The 18,051-nt window shown below is 44.5% G+C and overlaps 1 protein-coding gene across 3 annotated transcripts; it reads left to right on the top strand.

The window, feature by feature from the left end:
• The first annotated feature begins 721 nt into the window (after nt 1-721).
• man1b1a (mannosidase, alpha, class 1B, member 1a) lies at nt 722-17,797 on the top strand. 3 transcript variants are annotated; one of them, XM_076284799.1, is made up of 14 exons: nt 722-1,074; nt 1,691-1,799; nt 2,673-2,781; nt 3,143-3,324; nt 3,784-3,956; nt 5,083-5,198; nt 5,682-5,873; nt 6,040-6,188; nt 6,630-6,818; nt 7,559-7,749; nt 12,793-12,913; nt 13,626-13,820; nt 14,253-14,384; nt 15,248-17,797. In XM_076284799.1, the coding sequence occupies exons 2-14, from the start codon at nt 1,695-1,697 to the stop codon at nt 15,452-15,454; spliced, it is 2,061 nt and encodes a 686-aa protein (XP_076140914.1). In that variant the 5' UTR covers nt 722-1,074; nt 1,691-1,694; the 3' UTR covers nt 15,455-17,797. The 3 variants fall into 3 exon arrangements, with proteins under 3 accessions (XP_076140914.1, XP_076140913.1, XP_076140915.1); XM_076284798.1 differs by having other exon boundaries at nt 5,679-5,873; XM_076284800.1 differs by lacking the exons at nt 722-1,074; nt 1,691-1,799; nt 2,673-2,781; nt 3,143-3,324 and adding an exon at nt 3,350-3,592 and having other exon boundaries at nt 5,679-5,873.
• The last annotated feature ends 254 nt before the right edge of the window (nt 17,798-18,051 follow it).

The following is an 18,051-nucleotide window of genomic DNA, read 5'->3' as shown; positions in this document are numbered from 1 at the left end:
TATCGTGGTAGCGAGCAGCACTGTCATTGGCCACTTCGCGATTGCTTTGTGGGAGCTACTCGTGCTGTGATTGGCTGGAATGGAGGGGCAGTTGCTCGACTCACAGCCGGCCGTACGCACCAACTCGATGAGAGGGTGCTCGGTGGTAGTAGTTGGAGGGGCATGAGAGTTGTAAACATTAAACATTTTGGCTAAGTCCCCTCAATCTGTCAGACACTCAGACTTGCCAACTGCAGCTTTAAGGTGAAAATCCTGCGAAGTGTACCTTTAAGTTGTTGCAGAGTCAGAGCCTAGTATGATGTCACAATGGCCCATTTTAAGTTTATGGGAGACATTTCTTAGTTTTTAAATTAATTTCTCAAAAAAATTCAAATGTACAAAAATGAAAAATACATAGCAGAAAAACTGAACCAAGTGTCTACGTTACGCTGTTCACGTCCAGTCCTTGAACAATAGGCTAATAATAAAAAGAAGTAGCAAAAGCCACCAGCTCACCGGATAAATGCACTGTAAATCTACAGAAACGATATCGGGCTTCGCACCCAAGTGCTCGGGTCCTAAATATAGTGCTGTTTCCTGATATTGCTTTAGGGTGCGAAAGGCATAGGCAAGTGGTTGTCTGTGTCAGTTTCGTACCAACACGCCCACGTGTACATTCAAGTAGCGACGCAAGATTACTAGTGACATCAGCTGATCCAAATTGTCATGTGGTTGGGAAAGATCTGTCATTCGCTTAGCCCATCATCTAGCTGCAATGCTCGATTGTTGAATTAATGACTTTCTAGGCATATATGGGCTGTTTCACTACGTTCAGCCTTTAAATTAGCCAGAGGAAATCTTGCAAAAGCTGATATTTTGATTATTGTGATAAAGTAACGTAGGCTAAACGTCAGCAAAGCAAGCTATCACACGAGGTGTGTGTTGTTGATGAGTGTGCAGCTAGCAAGCCTGGGAGGTTGTTTATCACTAATCCGGTCTAGTTTCAGGAAAACCCTGGTCAGTTGATAATAGGCTGTCATTGAAATACCATAATGTTGCCGCGATCCTGAGGTGTTGACTGGGACAAAAAAAAAGGTAGGTCAACGAGTAGCTAGCTTACAAGCTAATGATAGCAGACAGCTAGCTAACACTCACTTTCAAAATATGTTTGCCTAATTTCACAGTCAGTGTTGCCAGTTTGTAATGTGCATCGAGATTCTGTGTGTATTTGTGTAGGTACAATGTAACTGTTTGATGTACCATTCTTCCATACTAGTCATTGCTTATTTCATGATGCGCAGCTGGCGTGTTCATTTGAGTTCAATGGCAGTACTGGGTTCACATTTATTCTAATATTAGGCATGGAGAGCACTTCATTACAACCTAGCAGTTTGTGCTAGTCGTTGCTCACTGACACTACCTGTCTTGCCTAGTACAACTTCTCTTCTCAAAACAAATTTTGAAAATGAGTGCCCATACCCTGACTGAAAACCTGCCCTGTGACTTCGTTCTCTTGTCGTCCTCACCCAGAGGGACTGTGACTTTGTATCTATCTGCTCAGAGTTTCTGGACATGTAGGAACTTTACTGAAGCACGGTTTCCTTCATGTTTTTCTCAGTTATATGCAACGACCATTAAATAGACAATGCATGCTTATATTTTCACCGCTCATTGCTATTTGTTTGTCTTCTGAATAACCATGCTTTGCCAGAGTGATGTACTCTCCTATGCGAAAGGACTACGTCGCGCTGACCTTGCGTGACCAGTACAGCCATAACTATACCAACGGGAAACAATGGAGGAGGCAGTCCTGCTGGAGGGTAAGAGTTGATGTTGAATACAAAGTGGAAGTACAGTATATTATGAACGGAACGAATATCACGACTAATGTGGGTGATTTGTTAAGCACTAGCAGCATTCGGATTTGTGTGGCATTAGTAGTTCTGTTCCCAAGAGTGCTTTGTTTTTAATTTGTTCTTGGGCCGTCTTCTAGCTTGAAATAGCAATAGGCCAATGGCAGACGACCTTTTGTGCTGTTTGTGAGCTTGGAGAGGTCAAAACCCTAGTTGGAAGAAGGTTTGGCTGACAGCTGAGCTTTAAAAAACAGCTCAAGGCTTGCAGAGATTTCAAGCGCAAATCTTTCTTTCTCAGAAGTCAGCCGTTTAAATGCTGTATCAGTCCTACATGCATGTGCTGACTGTTCAGTAACTGATCAGAAGGATTGTTTTGTTGTCCAAAAGATTCAGTAAGCCCCACTTTCAATGATACTCCAGTCTTAGGAGATATTAACCTAAGAGACATTCAGTTGAATTAGTTACTATAGGCCTTGGCCATTTCACTTAGCGAGGTGAGTTGTACAGTAGTGATGGCATGCAGTTGTAAAACACAGTTCTTGGATAAGGGACATCTGAGATGCACCTTACACTATGAAGGTTACATAAAGGTTCAGCTATACTATTGTACAGCAGTGGGCCCCTGCTTTTGTGTTGTCATTCTGAACTTGATATAGCAGTTCATATTTATCGTCTCAAACTGCACACAGATATCCTGTGTGTAATTGAACCTTGCTTGTTCAGTTGTATACATAATCTAGTACAGCACATCCAAATATGTAATGGTTTACAGGCAATGTGACCGTTTTAACAATTCTTCTCCCTGTGTGTGTGTGTGTGTGTGTGTGTGTGTGTGTTTAGAAATGGAAACAACTCTCCCGGATGCAGCGCAGTCTGATTCTCTTCCTGCTGGCGCTGTTGCTGGCCTGTGGCATCATCTCGTATCCCAGCCTGAGTCAGCACTGGAGAGGTAAGGCCTCCAAACACACAGAGCAGGACACATCATCTCCCAACAAGGGGACAGGACATTTGCCAAATCCTGCAGCCTGTGAAGATGTCCCAAAATTTTTTTTTTTAATCCTATGATGAAGGCCTACAAAAACATTCTTTTGAGTTTTTCACAAATGTGTCCTCTAACAACCTCTTCTAGTTGGTTATGTCCTCTTTGTCATCATCCAAACCACTTCCTGGAGTCACCTGATTGGTTCATTCCAAATTTAGCCGGCCAGCTGATACCTAATAGAGTGTGTCTAGACTAGACCTGCTGACTGTACTCTACCGTCTAGGTCTCTGTCTGATTTGTTTATATCTGTGGCCTCTCTTGACTGCAGGGCTGTCTGACCGCTCTGCAGAGGACGACTGGGATGCCGAGGACATCAAAGGGGTCCGGCCCATCCCGCCCGGGGCCATGCCAAAAGTCAACCCTGACCATGTCCCAGAGGCAGCGCCCCAGGAGATCATCCCCGAGCTGCAGAGGCCAAACCTCCCCATCCTTCCTAAACCACCAGAAATGGTCAGCATCACTCTCTCTCTTCTAATTCTATTTTCAGTTTGCTTGTGATGGGTATTGGGCTAATTATGTTATGAAAACATTCATAATGAAGAGTTGATCCAGATATTTAAACAAATGATTGATTGAGGGCCTTCTTATTTTGGTTGACCAAATGGGCTTTTTGTTGTTGTTCAGGCATATTGCCATTGATATTGGGCAACTTTATTTTTTTTTCTTCTGGAAATCAGTAGGCAGATCATGATCATCCAAATCACAATGCATGAAACAGGTAATGTGGTGCTTAGCAACATTGCTCAAAATAGATGCCCCTTTTATCAACACTCAAAGTTACACTTTGAAATGTTACCTTTACCTGAAATCCGTTCTTGGCCATGTCTAGCTTCCATGTGTGTGTAGGACATGCCATCATTCTGCATTTATTTGTGATGTACTGACCCCCTTGGCCTCCACTCTTAACAGAAGAAACCTGCTCCAAACAAACGAGGTCCACCTGTTCTCCAGAAGCGAGGCAATACATCGGACACTCAGGTGAAGGAGAAACAAGAACCCTCAGAGAAGAATGAGGGAGCACGCGAGGAGGAACAAAAAGGAGAGAAGGAGGAAGAACAGAAAGGGGAGAAGGCTCTTATCAGGTGTGTTGGGACTTTTCACCAAGCACTTACCAGAGGGATTACTGGTAATTCTCACAATCCTCAAGTAGTAACTGTATGATGTAATAGTTCAAATGAATTCCTTTGGACAGTTGTTTATTTAACAACCAGTCAGGCAAGATGTGATATCATGGTTGACATCAGATTTTGTGACTACACTGGTTTGTTCCTGGTTTATTTGTTTTGAAATAGAAATGAAACTATAACTCGTGGATTTGCACTTACAGTAGATACAGCTTAGCAAGAGGTCCTCTCCCCTGTGTCATTCAGAGAATTATTTTAGTCTTAACAGTTGTGTGAAGACAGGCTTGTGGTATCACATATTTTGAGTTAATTTATCATGATTTCTTCTTGCTCATGTTGATGTAATCTGATGTAAGTGTTTATTTAGATGCATCTTTTCTAACTAGATAGAGTATAAGGACAATCATTTTACAAATGCTTGGTAACCAGAGATAACATTAAGAAAGCCTAAAATGCTCATTTTAAAAACCACTTTAAGGGGCCATTTCCTCAGGCCAATAAGAATCACAGAATTTATGAGGATGAATTCTGAAATCTGTCTTCTTGAACAATGTTAAGATCTGATGTATTGAATGGATAGACTTCCATTTTCATTAATGGTCTGCTTGAAGTGCACAGCCATATCTTTCAACCATTATGACATTGTTAAAGGCATATGCCAGTGTCTGTTTTATTCTTAGGAATTATGGCGATTTCGCCATGTAAAAGCTGCTTTAGGAGCCATTACAGAGTGAGTAATGGACTGCTTCAGTTAGAAGGGTGTCTACAAAGCCAAATCGATCTTAAAGAACTCGGACTTCTCTCGGGACCTGTTGAAACTCCGCCAAAATGACTCTCCTTTTAAAATGGGTGCTGGCTCTGCCTGGCAATTCTCTTTTCTGAGCTACGGTTGTTTCTTCTCCTGCTCTTAAATGTTTATCACTAATGCTGCAAATGAGGTGTGTGTGCATGGGTGAGTGTGTAACTGTTAGAGTGAACGTGTATTGGGTGCACATTAGTTAAATCACATCTTGTAAAATATGAGCCGTGTGTGTGTGTGTGTGTGTGTGTGTGTGTGTGTGTGTGTGTGTGTGTGTGTTGTCAGCTGGAGAGGGACCGTGATCGAGGCCGAGCAGTCCACAGACCCCCCACCCTCAGTGCAGGAAAAGGAAGGAGCAGCTGGGCCAGCCAAGCCTGGGGAAGCAGCACCACTGGCCCCAGGTGACCTCCAGCACTCCACAACAACCACACTCAACACACCAAGACACACAGAGCAACAGGCTGAAGGCTGTTCCAATTCATCTGTTTCCATGGAAGATTCAGACCCGCCAGAAAACCCACCCACCCGCCAGAAAACCCACCCAGACCTCTTGTGAAAAAGACTGATTGTAGTAGTTATATTATTATTCAACCAGATAAGATTTGGTACATTCATGGAGGGAACATGCCATGCTCTATATGCATAACAAAATGCTACACTGATAATTTGTCACCCTGTGCTCCATTATTCTTATAATCTGACTTTTTTAGTCTGTGGACTGTTTGAACAGACTGTGTTACCTCATGTCTGTACTTGCCGCATGTTAGCTTGCTGATCATCCCTGTGAGACATGTAGCATTGATCTAACACTAACCATGATCGTTATCGTATTGTGTGTGTGTGTGTGTGTGTGTGTGTCTGTTTGCGTGTGCGTGCACCAGCAGCGTCGGTCTCTCCAGAGGACCGTGTGGAGGCAGTGCGGGAGGCCTTCAGGCACGCGTGGAAGGGCTATAAGGAGTTTGCCTGGGGCCACGATGAGCTGAAGCCCATCACCAAGACCTACGGGGAGTGGTTCGGCCTGGGCCTCAGCATCATCGACGCCCTGGACACTATGTGGATCCTGGGGCTCAAAGAAGGTAAGGAGCCTCACCTGACCTGACCATTGATTGTCGTAGAATAGGTATCCAATATAAGGGATCTGAAATGTTGCATGCTTTACAGGCTGGTGCAGGGATTCTTCTAGAAATAATGACTATTATATGAATGTCTCTCCCATGATCATCTCTTTTATCTCACGGTCAGAGTTTGAGGAGGCGAGGATCTGGGTGAAAGATGAGTTGTCATTCAACAAGAACGTGGACGTGAATCTCTTTGAGACCACCATCCGCATCCTGGGAGGTCTGCTCAGCACCTACCACTTGACCGGAGACGAGCTGTTCCTGGACAAGGCTGTGAGTTGGACACATGCGCACACACACACACACACACACACACACACACACACACACACACACACACACACACACAGTAGATTGTGAAGTATAGCCAGAAGCAGAGAGGTACTTCTATATGAGCAGACCCATAATTATTCTTCCTCATATTGAGGTTGTGCTGTATTGTCCTATGTAGAAATGGTATGTTTTGCCAAATCCCCGATCTTTTGTTTCTAAGTCTTATCAGCCAGGCCCAGGGTGAAGTCGGGTGCATTCATTTCACTCTGCCTTACCTGTCTCATCAGAAGCTGTCCTTGAACCCCTTTGAGATAGCATGCTCCTGCTGTTCCACTGTTTTGAAGTTGCTGTGGATGAGTGTCTGCCACATGATTACATGTGGATGTAAATGTTCTGGAAAGATCCCTCCCTTCTTAACGCTGCTCCTCTGCTCTTCTGCAGAAAGACATCGGAGCCAGGCTTATGCCTGCCTTCAAAACCCCATCTAAAATCCCCTTCTCGGATGTAAACATTGGCAAAGGCACCGCCCGCCCACCCCGCTGGACCACCGACAGCACCGTTGCCGAGGTAACCAGCATCCAGCTGGAGTTCCGCGAGCTCAGCCGTCTCACTAACGACCCACAGTACCAGGTATGCCCACTAGGAGTGCCCTCACCTCTGTCTTCCGTTTTTTTTTTTTTGCTTTTTCCTTTCCTTTCCTTTTCCAAGTTAATTTTTTTGCAGACTCTATTTGCTAATCCATTTGTGCTACTCAGTAAAGTGAGAGACATCATTGTCAGTATACTGTTATGTTGTTTGTTAAAACCCCAAAGCAGCCTTGCTCTCTTTGCCAGGCTCCAGACTACTCACTATGTAGTCTAAAATCAATTACCTGTTAAAAAGCGGTGGAACCATTCCACTGTCTCTAGAGTTTGGCAGTGCAGTTAATAGGTTTCATATACAAAGGAGTGGCTTGAAAACCAATTTTGTATTTTAAATTAGATTATTTGAGTGTCAAGGTGCATTGTGAATGTGTTCCCGCACCACACACCCACACAGACATATCTCCAACCCCTTGTGGTGAATCCAATCTATTTCCCACCCTGTACTGATAACAGCAAAAGCATTTAGATGAACACAATTGTGGCATTCAAATGTCCTATGCCGTGAAGTTGTAACTGAGAATCTAGTTAAGTTTCTTGTACGTAAAGCAGGGACTTTCTTTGAACATTTCTCGGAAATATATAAGAAAGTAAATAATATAACCATGTTAAAAGAGTTGTGTTCTTTCGATCCCCTGTTATCCAAGACTGGTTTTCTCTCCAAAAACTCACTACTGTATAAGTTCAGACTCATAGTTTGCCTCTGCCCTCTCTGTTTCTGACGGGCAGACGGTGGTGGACGAGGTCATGAGCCGAGTGCACCGGCTGGAGGGCAAGCATGACGGCCTGGTGCCCATGTTCATCAACACCAACAGCGGAAAGTTCACCCACCGCGGCGTCTACACGCTGGGCGCCCGCGCCGACAGCTACTACGAGTACCTGCTCAAGCAGTGGCTGCAGGGAGGCAAGACCGAGACAGCGTAAGTGTGTGTGTGTGTGTGTGGGGAGAGGGGGGGGGCATTGCTATGGCTGTGAGATTCTGTTTTTTTGTGTGAGTAATTTTATTGGCATAGAGGGTGCAAAGCAGTGTGTATTCCTGTGGACTAGAGGGGCCAGTATATTATGTGCAATCATTACAAAAAACAAAGCTTAGAATAATAGCAGAAGAAATATTGATCTGCTTAACAAAATGAATTGTTGAATAACTGTAGAAAAAGATTATAGGTGTGCTTGTTTCTGAGTTGAATTGCGTTCAGCAGGATTGTTCTTTGTGGCGTCTCCAGGGGTGTTTTGAAGTCAGTGACCGGTCCTAGATTTCAGTCTCTCTCTCTCTCTCTCTCTCTCTCTCTCTCTCTTCTCTCTCTCTCTCCTCTCTCCTCTCTCTCTCTCTCTCTCTCTCTTCTCTCTCTCCTCTCTCTCTCTCTCTCTTCTCTCTCTCTTTCTCTCTCTCCCCTCTCTCTCTCTCTCTCCTCTCTCTCTCTCTCTCTCCCCTCTCTCTCTCTCTCCCCTCTCTCTCTGACTGACACAGTTGGAGGCAACAGTGTAGTCTATGTGATACGCAGGACTACGCAGTATACCCACTTAATATTAACATTTGAGGTTGATCACAGTATACTCACTACAGCTAACTACTACAGTACATCACAGTATATCCACTACAGCTAACTAGTACATCACAGTATACCCACTACAGCTAACTACTACATCACAGTATATCCACTAACTACTACATCACAGTATACCCACTACAGCTAACAAGTACATCACAGTATATCTACTACAGCTAACTAGTACATCACAGTATACCCACTACAGCTAACTACTACATCACAGTATATCCACTAACTACTACATCACAGTATACCCACTACAACTAACTACTACATCACAGTATATCCACTACAGTTAACTACTACATCACAGTATACCCACTACAACTAACTACTACATCACAGTATATCCACTACAGTTAACTACTACATCACAGTATATCCACCACAGCTAACTACTACAGCTAACTACTATATCACAGTATATCCACTTGAGCTAACTACTACATCACAGTATATCCACTACAGCTAACTACTACATCACAGTATACCCTATACAGCTAACTACTACATTACATTACATTACATTACATTACATTTGGCTGACGCATTTTTAGCCAAAGCGACTAACAACATGGTAAACAGTTTAAGTTTAGAGCAATTCTCAACAATATTAGGACAATTTAAAAAAACATTAGAGTACAGTAAGAATAAGTGCATCAGTGAGTGCTGTTTTTAACAGTTACGTGTCAGTTTAAGACGGCTGGTGAGTGCTAGGATCAGCAAGACTTGTTGTAAGTGTTGCTATGAGAGGAGATGTTCTCTAAAGAGCTGGGTCTTCAGGAGTTTTTTGAAAATGGAGAGGGATGTCCCTGCCCTTGTAGGAACTGGCAGTGTGTTCCACCAGCGAGGAACAACAGATGAGAAAAGTTTTGATTGGCCTGAGCGTACCGGAGGTAGAGCTAGACGTCGTTCGTCTGAGGAGCGCAGCGGTCTGGAGGTAGCGTATGTCTGTATGAAGGCATTCAAGTAGGTGGGAGCAGAACCGGAGACTACTTTGTAGGCAAGCGTTAGAGCCTTGAATTTGATGCGGGCCGCCATAGGTAGCCAGTGTAGCTGGATGAGTAGCGGGGTAACATGTGCCCTCTTGGGTTGGTTGTAGACCAGGCGCGCTGCCGCGTTCTGGATCATCTGAAGTGGTTTCACTGCGCAGGCTGGGAGACCTGTCAGGAGGGCGTTGCAGTAGTCGAGTCGTGAGATGACTATTGCCTGAACCAGAAGTTGGGTGGCATCTTGAGTTAAGTAAGTCCTGATTTTCCGTATATTGTAGAGTGCGAAACGGCATGACCGGGCGACTGAGGCAACATGATCTGAGAAGTTTAGTTGGTTGTCGAGAACAACTCCTAGATTTCTTGCAGTCCTGGTAGGTGAAACAGACAGAGAGTCAAATTTGATGTTGATGTCGTGGTGTATGGTAGGTTTAGCTGGGAGGACCAGCAGTTCAGTCTTTGAGAGGTTCAGCTGGAGGTGGTGTGCCTTCATCCATGTAGCTATGTCTGAGAGGCAATCCGAGATCCGTGCTGAAACCAAGGGGTCATCAGGTGGAAAGGACAGATAGAGCTGTGTGTCGTCTGCATAGCAGTGGTATGAGAAGCCATGCGAACGGATAATCTGTCCCAAGGAGGTGGTGTAGATAGCAAAGAGAAGGGGGCCCAGTACTGAGCCCTGGGGGACCCCTGTGGTGAGATGGTGAGGTGCAGATAGCTGACCAAGCCATGATACGTTAAACGAGCGTCCTGTGAGGTAGGATTCAAACCAGGAGAGAGCAGAACCGGAGATTCCCATGTTAGCGAGTATCACATCACAGTATACCCACTACAGCTAACTACTACATCACAGTATATCCACTACAGCTAACTAGACTACACCATGGAGGTTGGAGGTGTTACACAAATGACTCTGTTTACATGTCGAGTCTTTGCTCCAGCTTCGACCCTTGGGGTATACTACGAAGCACGTTAGACATATCTAGGCTATGTAGACATATCAAGGCTTCACAAAGCCTTGACTCAGGGGTATATGTTAAGTGATACTACGACAGCAGTTATGTGATATATTTGTCAAACTAGGCTTTCAGCTCAGATCTGTGCGCGTTCTCGGTGTTGGGATGACGTTGGCCAATCGAGAAACGTGGAGACGCACAAGACCGCCTCTATTTAAAAACAATTACTTCCGCATTCATGAGCGATAGCTTAATCTACACTGCGGTCATTTTTTGTGTCTAACCTATAACATCAAATAAATCAATTGTCATCAGTTGTTGTATGGTATGCACGTCCATAGTGGTATATTTGCACGCATAGCACTATTAAAGCGCATTCGAGATCCAAAATGTTAGTAGAGGCGGAGCTCCACCTGTAAGATATATGACAGAATCCTACACGTGAGAGAACTTCGTTTTTAAGACAATTGATTGGTCAGTGGGCGGTAGATTACACGGTTTGAGCTATAACTTCACTTTAAGCACATAACCTCCTCCCGACCAGGTTTGGTTGACCGCATAAGATACCTTGGTGATCTAGCGATGAACCCTGGCTTTGAGCGCAACATACCTCGCTAACCAACTAATCCAGATTCGTAGTATACCCCACCTGTCTGCCCACGGGGGGACTAATCTTAACCAGGCCTTAAGCAGGTGTGTCTGCCAACGGCACTGGCCCTCATCCAGCGGCGTCGTCCCGGATTAATCCCCCCCCCCCCCCCCCAATGTGATGAAATGTCTGCTTTAACCGAGTCAGATACAGGACGGCCTTACTATTAGCAGAGGATTATAGTTAAGACGACCCAGGAGTGAATCGTTTAAGCCATGTGGCCATGCACAAATAAGGTCAGAGAACAGTTTGAAGTTGGTCTGTCCTCTGCAGACAGAGGCTGTGATGATTTATTGATTGAGTCCAGACTTACTCTTTGCAGGCCTTTGTCGGCAGAGCAGTTCAGCCAGCCAAACAGACATTAAGGTCTTGCAGACAGATACATGAGGCTGCAGACGGTTATAGGCCTCAAAGGTTATAAGATGTCAAATCCAACTTTGTACTTATGTGAGCTGTCCTCACACTCAAGCTCTGAAAATATTCCCCAGACTTGTGCTGCTGACATCAAGCCCCCATGCTAATTAATTTCTGAAAACAATGACATGCTCTGTAACAACTCGAGCAGTTTATTGCTTTCAGTAATGTTACGAGCTGACTGGCAACAAATGATGACCGTGCATATGCTGCATGTCTCACTGCATCTGATGCACACACTGGCTCTGCCTGTATCGATACAGAATCTGCAACCTCATCTTTGACCATATGATGAGGTCAGGGAAATGGACGAGCGTGTGTGTGTTGTCCAGACTGTGTCTGTGCTGGACTGGGGCTGGCAGTCGACTGTTCCCCTGACTGTCTGCGGAGGAGGCAGGGCCCTAAATAATTCAGAGACGCCGTGTGCAGCTGCCACCGCTCTCACTGAAGAAGATGGGACAGGACAGCACTGGACTGGACCAGTGGTTTGAGTGGAGAGTCGAGTGAGATGGACTTTATTGATTCATTTATGTATGTACTGAATTTCTGAAGTTGACCTTAACTCCAGTTCTTGTGGAAGGAAACACAGCTGCAGTGGATCCCTGCTGCATTTGCCAGTATTGACCTCCAGGTGGTGGAGTTCTACCATACTTAAACCCTCCCATCATCCAACCGTGCAGTCAACGTATAGGCTCCATAAAGTGGTTGTTTGCCGTATAGGCGGAGAGAGCACAAAGAACAGGCACTCATTGACTGTATTTTTATTCTACATCAGAAGCGCTCCCTTCCAGCATGCCCAGGCTGCCACATACATTAGGAGAATTCGCTTTAGTACATTTATGTGTGTGTCAGTGAAGGCTAACAACAATCGCTCTAAGTGTGGTCCCTGTGGTGCTCTGTGCTGCTAATGGGGTTGCCTTTCCAGGAAGGGCTTGTGGGGGTGTTAATTCTCTCATATTCCTACATTACTATGACATTTATCAGTGACAGTATACAGTGTGCCCCAGCACTTAATTCAAAAACATTACTGCTGTAGATCCAGACTCCTCAGAGTTTCCTAAAGAGATGCAATATTTCTGATCATGATTCATGATGACAATATAATGAACTTGGCTGTATTGATTTTAATTTATTCTTGGATGTGTGTTTGACTAAAATAACATGACACCCAGAACAGCCAATGCCACCAGCCAATGCCTACATCAGAGATTGACCACAGTGTTGCTTTGTATTGAATGAAATATAACACAATTTTAAATATATATTGAAGTGTGTGTGTGTGTGTGTGTGTGTGTGTGTGTGTGTGTGTGTGTGTGTGTGTGTGTGTGTGTGTGTGTGTGTGTGTGTGTGTGTGTGTGTGTGTGTGTGTGTGTGTGTGTGTGTGTGTGTGTGTGTGTGTGTTCTACAGCCTGTTGGAGGACTACCTTCAGGCGATTGAGGGCGTGAGGAAGAACCTACTGAAGAAGACTCAGCCCAGCCTGCTGACATTTGTGGGGGAGCTGTCTCACGGCCGCCTCAACCCCAAAATGGTATGAGGGACTACCAATAAAGAACCACTGGTCTTTTATTGACATTTACTTAAAGCTTACGGAGGTTTCTCCAGCAGCTTCGGTGTTGTCTGATGGCATGTCAAAAGTAAGCGACCAATTAAACGTCTTGGAGGGTGACTCCGATGTGGGGCGGCAGTGCTGATGGTAGTCTGTGGATGAGCTGGGGGACAATAGCAGGGAAAAGGTCATTGTGACAGGTGGAGAAGTTGAAAGGGTCGTCCCTTCCCTCCCACAGACAGACACACACATACACACACGCACACAATGTTTCTGTCTTGTTTTATTCCCTCTGTTCTGGACTGTTTCTGGTCCTCCTCTAATCTCTTCCCTCATATTCATTGGATTCCTATTTCTTTGTCTTGCATTGTCTGCCTCATTCTGACTCACACATTGAAAATGCAAACAGTAACTCTTTCATCCTCTTAGTCTCACTTTTAATTAATGTTCTGTATATTTATCTCGCTTCTTAAAACATTAAAAATGTAAGGGATTTGTGTGTTTCGTTTATTTTTGCTTAGTTTTCTTTCTGTTTCATCTTCCTCTTGTTCACTTGTAAATGTATTCAACTTGTAAAGCACTTTCTAAAGCGCTTTATTCAACTTGTAAAGCACCTTGGTGTAACTCCTGTGGATTTAAAAACTACTTGACCCAACCTGACCTGACTCTCCTCTCCTCTGTCCCCCTCGGCCAGGACCACCTGGTGTGTTTCCTGCCGGGCACGCTGGCGCTGGGCGCCCACAACGGCCTGCCCGCAGAGCACATGGAGCTGGCCCTCGAGCTGATGGACACCTGCCACCAGATGTACGTCCAGATGGAGACGGGCCTGAGCCCCGAGATCGCCCACTTCAATCTGCAGCCCCGCAACGGACGCGACGTGGACGTCAAGGTGCGCTCCGCCAAGGGTCTATCTTAGAACCGTATAGGGAACCCTGGAGGGTCTGATCTTATGATTTAAGGGTTCTTCAAGAAAAGGTTCAGTGTATAGTCCTCAAATTTACAAGGATCCTAAAAAGAACCATTCTTTCTGAGCATGTAAGACCAGAAAAGATCCCACAGGCCAGGGAGTTGAGCACAGCAAAGTCAAGCGTCTGATAACAGTTGCCTGATAAGACAAATAATAGTGAAACCGTTTGTTTCTTCTGTGTCTGCATCTGATAAGATTAAGAAAATGTTCTCCCTTTTATGTGCACAATGCCAATAGCAGTGAGCAACTACAGACTACCAAACTGGAAATCCATATCAACCTCAATATACAAGGTGATTTTGAGTAAAAGGATTTTCCTGGGCCTTATTCTGCTCTCCCACTTTTGTGTGTTAGCCCGCGGACAGACACAATCTCCTGCGGCCAGAGACGGTCGAGAGCCTCTTCTACCTGTACAGGTACACCCACGACTCCAAGTACAGGGACTGGGGCTGGGAGATCCTGCAGAGCTTCAACAAGTACACCAGAGTGAGTACACAACCGGTTACGCAACACTCTCGTATACCAGTGCTGCAGGATGAGCACTCAGTTAAGTGCTAGAGGAAGGAAAGTATGCAAGTTGGCAATAAAGTACGCACTATGCAGATACAGCCCAACTATGTAAGTGTCCTTCCAAGTGATGGGCTGTGTCTCAAACCGCATACTTCCGTCAACACACTGCTAGTGTGCACTGAGCGCTTACTTGCATTATGCCCACTTTTCGAATGGTTAGTATTGTCCCAATATCTGCATTACCGATATATACTAAACTAAATATAAGTGTGCAAGTAGGCGGTTTGAGACATAGCCATAGTGTATGTAGGTAGATGGGAGTGAAATTACTCTGGTCCAGTAATTAAGTATACATGAGCTTTCACAGCCACCCGTAGAGAGGGCCATTTAAGCAGCAGTTACTGTCCTGCTGCTCTCGTACGGGCTGCCGCTGTTCAATTTAGCAATTTAATGTGAAATAGTTGAGTCATCGCAGCGTGGTGAAAAAGATAATCAAGTTCTAATTGTCCAGCAACTAAAATGAAATTGGGGAAGGCCTTTTAAGGCTATTTAAAACGTTCAGCTCTACGCCTTTGTGCCTTTATTCTTAATCTCCCTTTGGAGATGGTCTGATGTCTCTGGCTCTGTTCATCTGTCTGCATTCTGTATCATATTCGTGTGTGTGTGTGTGTGCGTGTGCGTGTGCGTGTGCGCGTGCGCGTCATTTATACACATACATTTGTGCACACACAATGTTTTTCCTCACTGCCACTCTTAATTTGGCCTAGATGGAGATACTCACCCAGTCTTTTTTGACCCCCACCCTTACTCTGTCTCCCCCGTCTCTCTCTCTCTGACAGGTGCCCACAGGGGGCTACAGCTCCATCTCGAACGTCCGCGACCCGGTGAGCCCAGGGCCCAGGGACAAGATGGAGAGCTTCTTCCTGGGCGAGACGCTGAAATACCTCTTCCTGCTCTTCTCCGACGATGAGCAGCTTGTCAGCCTGGACAAGTACGTGTTCAACACGGAGGCGCACCCGCTGCCTCTCTGGCCCGTAGCCTCCTGAAAGGACCAGAAACCAGGTCGGGCAGCGCAACAGGATCAGCCCTCCTCCTCCTCTCCTCTTCTAACCCCCATTGGACACAGCTCATGTTGACTGCGAGTGTCAAACTCCACTAGGACCAGCTTGGTGGAAGTTGACTGCCATCAGTGAGTGTGCCTTTTTGTCAGTTAGGTGAGGAGGATGCTGCTGAGAAAATGCAGTGAAGGGATGAAAGTTCACGTGAGGACATTATATATCTCTCTCTCTCATTTCTCTCTATCTATCTATCTATCTATCTATCTATCTATCTATCTATCTGACTCTCTGACTCTCTGACTCTCTGACTCTTGTTGATGGAGGTCAGTGAAAATTCCAGACTCTGAGCCTATAGCTGTAAGATACAGATCAAACACTTTGAACCAAGAACGGGAAAATTCGTGCTCTGGAGCGAAAAACAGTCTTCTCTTTCATTTCTCTGCGGTTTGCCATGTCGGAGGAATACCAAACCAACAGCGTGCTTTAGTCAACGTTTCTTCCATGTTGGAAGACAGAACCCCAGACTATGGATAATCTGCCAACCTGATAAGAAGCATCCTTTGAGGACACTAGTCACGTGAAACATTGTTATTTTCACAGACATCTGTGATTCCCCTAACAGATAAAACATCTGTTGAGTCAGTGACACCTGAGTGGAGTGGCTAGGGAGGGATTGTGTATTCATACACTGTGATTAGGTGCTTGGCACTACCATCATTTGTCATTTTTTGTATACAATGTGTCTTATCCAAGAGGATGTCCATGACCATCAAAAAACACATCCTTCTAAATGACCTCAAATTGGGTCCAGAGGAAGGACAAATGTACATTTAAGAAAATGAATGGAATGTTTTTTTTCTCTGAAAAACTGAATTGTTTTTGTGTTTGAAGGGAAAAGCACAAACATAACTGTGCAAGGACAAATATTTCATAAAAATGGATCACAGTTACTGTGTGTTCTAGATGCGGAGCATCCAGATTGTTTCTAACACTAATGTGTCCATTTGAGTTATATCCTGATTCGAGTGGGGCCATGCTAAACAAACATCTATTTATTTTGATAAAGTTTTTATTATTTTTTAATATATCAAAATCTTGTACAGTGAATGTCACATGCACTCTCTCCCTGCTGTTATGCTTTAGTGTCGTTTTGTTTTTGTTTGTGTTTATTTATGACTTGCACTTTGTTGACATTCAGCTGCTCTGCTGTAACACAGAGAAACATTGAATCTGTGTTCTGTCAGATGTAATGCACGATGGGCTCTGAAGCCCAATGGATTTATGTCTCTATGCCGCTCACAGGCGCAGACAAAGTTTTGCACCATGCACTTGTCTCAAGGCGTGCAGGTCAAATTTGTTTTCGATTCCTGCTATTCAGCAATTTGACTCCATTTGATTTGCTGAAGTGGAAAAATACTCTCTGTAAAGAAACTCTTTTTCTGCCTCAGCAGCTCCAATTACAGACCAAATTTTCAAAGCCACCAGCCCACCTCTTAACTACAGGAAAAACAACCAAACACATTGCACAATGTGGTTTAAAGAATCATACCTTGCGGATTTGCTGCCTTTTAAAGCGAAGGCATTGTCTCAACTGATGCACTTCTTGTGTGCGTATATTTCTAGAGCCCTTCTTTGTGGCGTTAACCTCTCGTTTTAGGCTGGGTGTGGCAAAGGGACACAGGTTGGCACAGTGCAGCCTTAGTTTATGCCAGCTGGCAACTCGCACACACAGTGATTTACCTGCCAATGCCACTCGTCCTTACGGCAAATGGAAGTCCATAACATGTTACTTGATGCTGTAAAAAATGTATGTACACAGTGTGGATCTTGTTCAAAACACTTCCCACAGCCATGTTGCCCTTTTGCACTTTTTAGGTATTGATTTATTTCTTTGCTTGAATTCTTAACAGGAAACTGTTATCTGGAAATGTTTATGTGATGTAAATAATTCATGGGGAGTCGTTGTGAATATAGTGGGATCAGACTGACACACAGTCTTTTGTATGCCTCCTCTTGCCGGAGCTCTTCATTTAGATCAATCTTGCATGCTTGCTTCACCCACAGATGTCCTCTAAATATGCTTTTTTTTGTCTTTTTTTCCCCCACAGCAAGCATAAGGCTTTGGCTTTAAAGTGCTGAAGTCATGTGGTTTCAAAGATTTACTGCATTGACATGTTGATCTTCTCACGCAGACAACCACCGTTTCAGCTGATTACTTTATGCCTTTCGGCCACTTTTTTGTTTTCCAAGACCACCGCCAGGGTGAAACAAGACTGCAAACAGAGAACAAAGTGAACTTAAGAAAATATTTAATAAAAAATGTTAAATAATTATTGATGATTTGTCTTATGTTTTAGGAATTGCTGTTACAGTTATGTCTTACAGACGTTTTGGAAAGGCACCCTTTTTTGATACAAACCCAACTTTAAAAATCAAACCTTTAATTTCCAAATGTTTGTTTTTTTCCAGCCGTAGTGTGACATGATTTGGGAGTCTGAAGGCTGTTACAAAGCACTATGTTTGTGAATCAGCTTGTTTACGTGTTGTCATTTAGAGACCAACCGCTCGGTGCCAAATCATGTAAT

The sequence above is a fragment of the Alosa pseudoharengus genome, unplaced genomic scaffold (genome assembly GCF_046254945.1).
Source record: "Alosa pseudoharengus isolate Yale_2024_CS ecotype anadromous, Long Island Sound unplaced genomic scaffold, YU_APseudo_1.1 YU_APseudo_1.1_scf_14, whole genome shotgun sequence".
Lineage (NCBI taxonomy): Eukaryota > Metazoa > Chordata > Actinopteri > Clupeiformes > Clupeidae > Alosa > Alosa pseudoharengus.
This window is presented reverse-complemented; position numbering and strand designations above follow the sequence as displayed.

Coding starts and splice junctions, on each gene's coding strand:
- man1b1a (XM_076284798.1), top strand. CDS start 1,695: ATGTACTCTCCTATGCGAAAGGACTACGTCGCGCTGACCTTGCGTGAC. Junction 3,325..3,783: donor TTCCTAAACCACCAGAAATG/GTCAGCATCACT, acceptor CACTCTTAACAG/AAGAAACCTGCTCCAAACAA. Junction 12,914..13,625: donor GCCGCCTCAACCCCAAAATG/GTATGAGGGACT, acceptor CCCCTCGGCCAG/GACCACCTGGTGTGTTTCCT.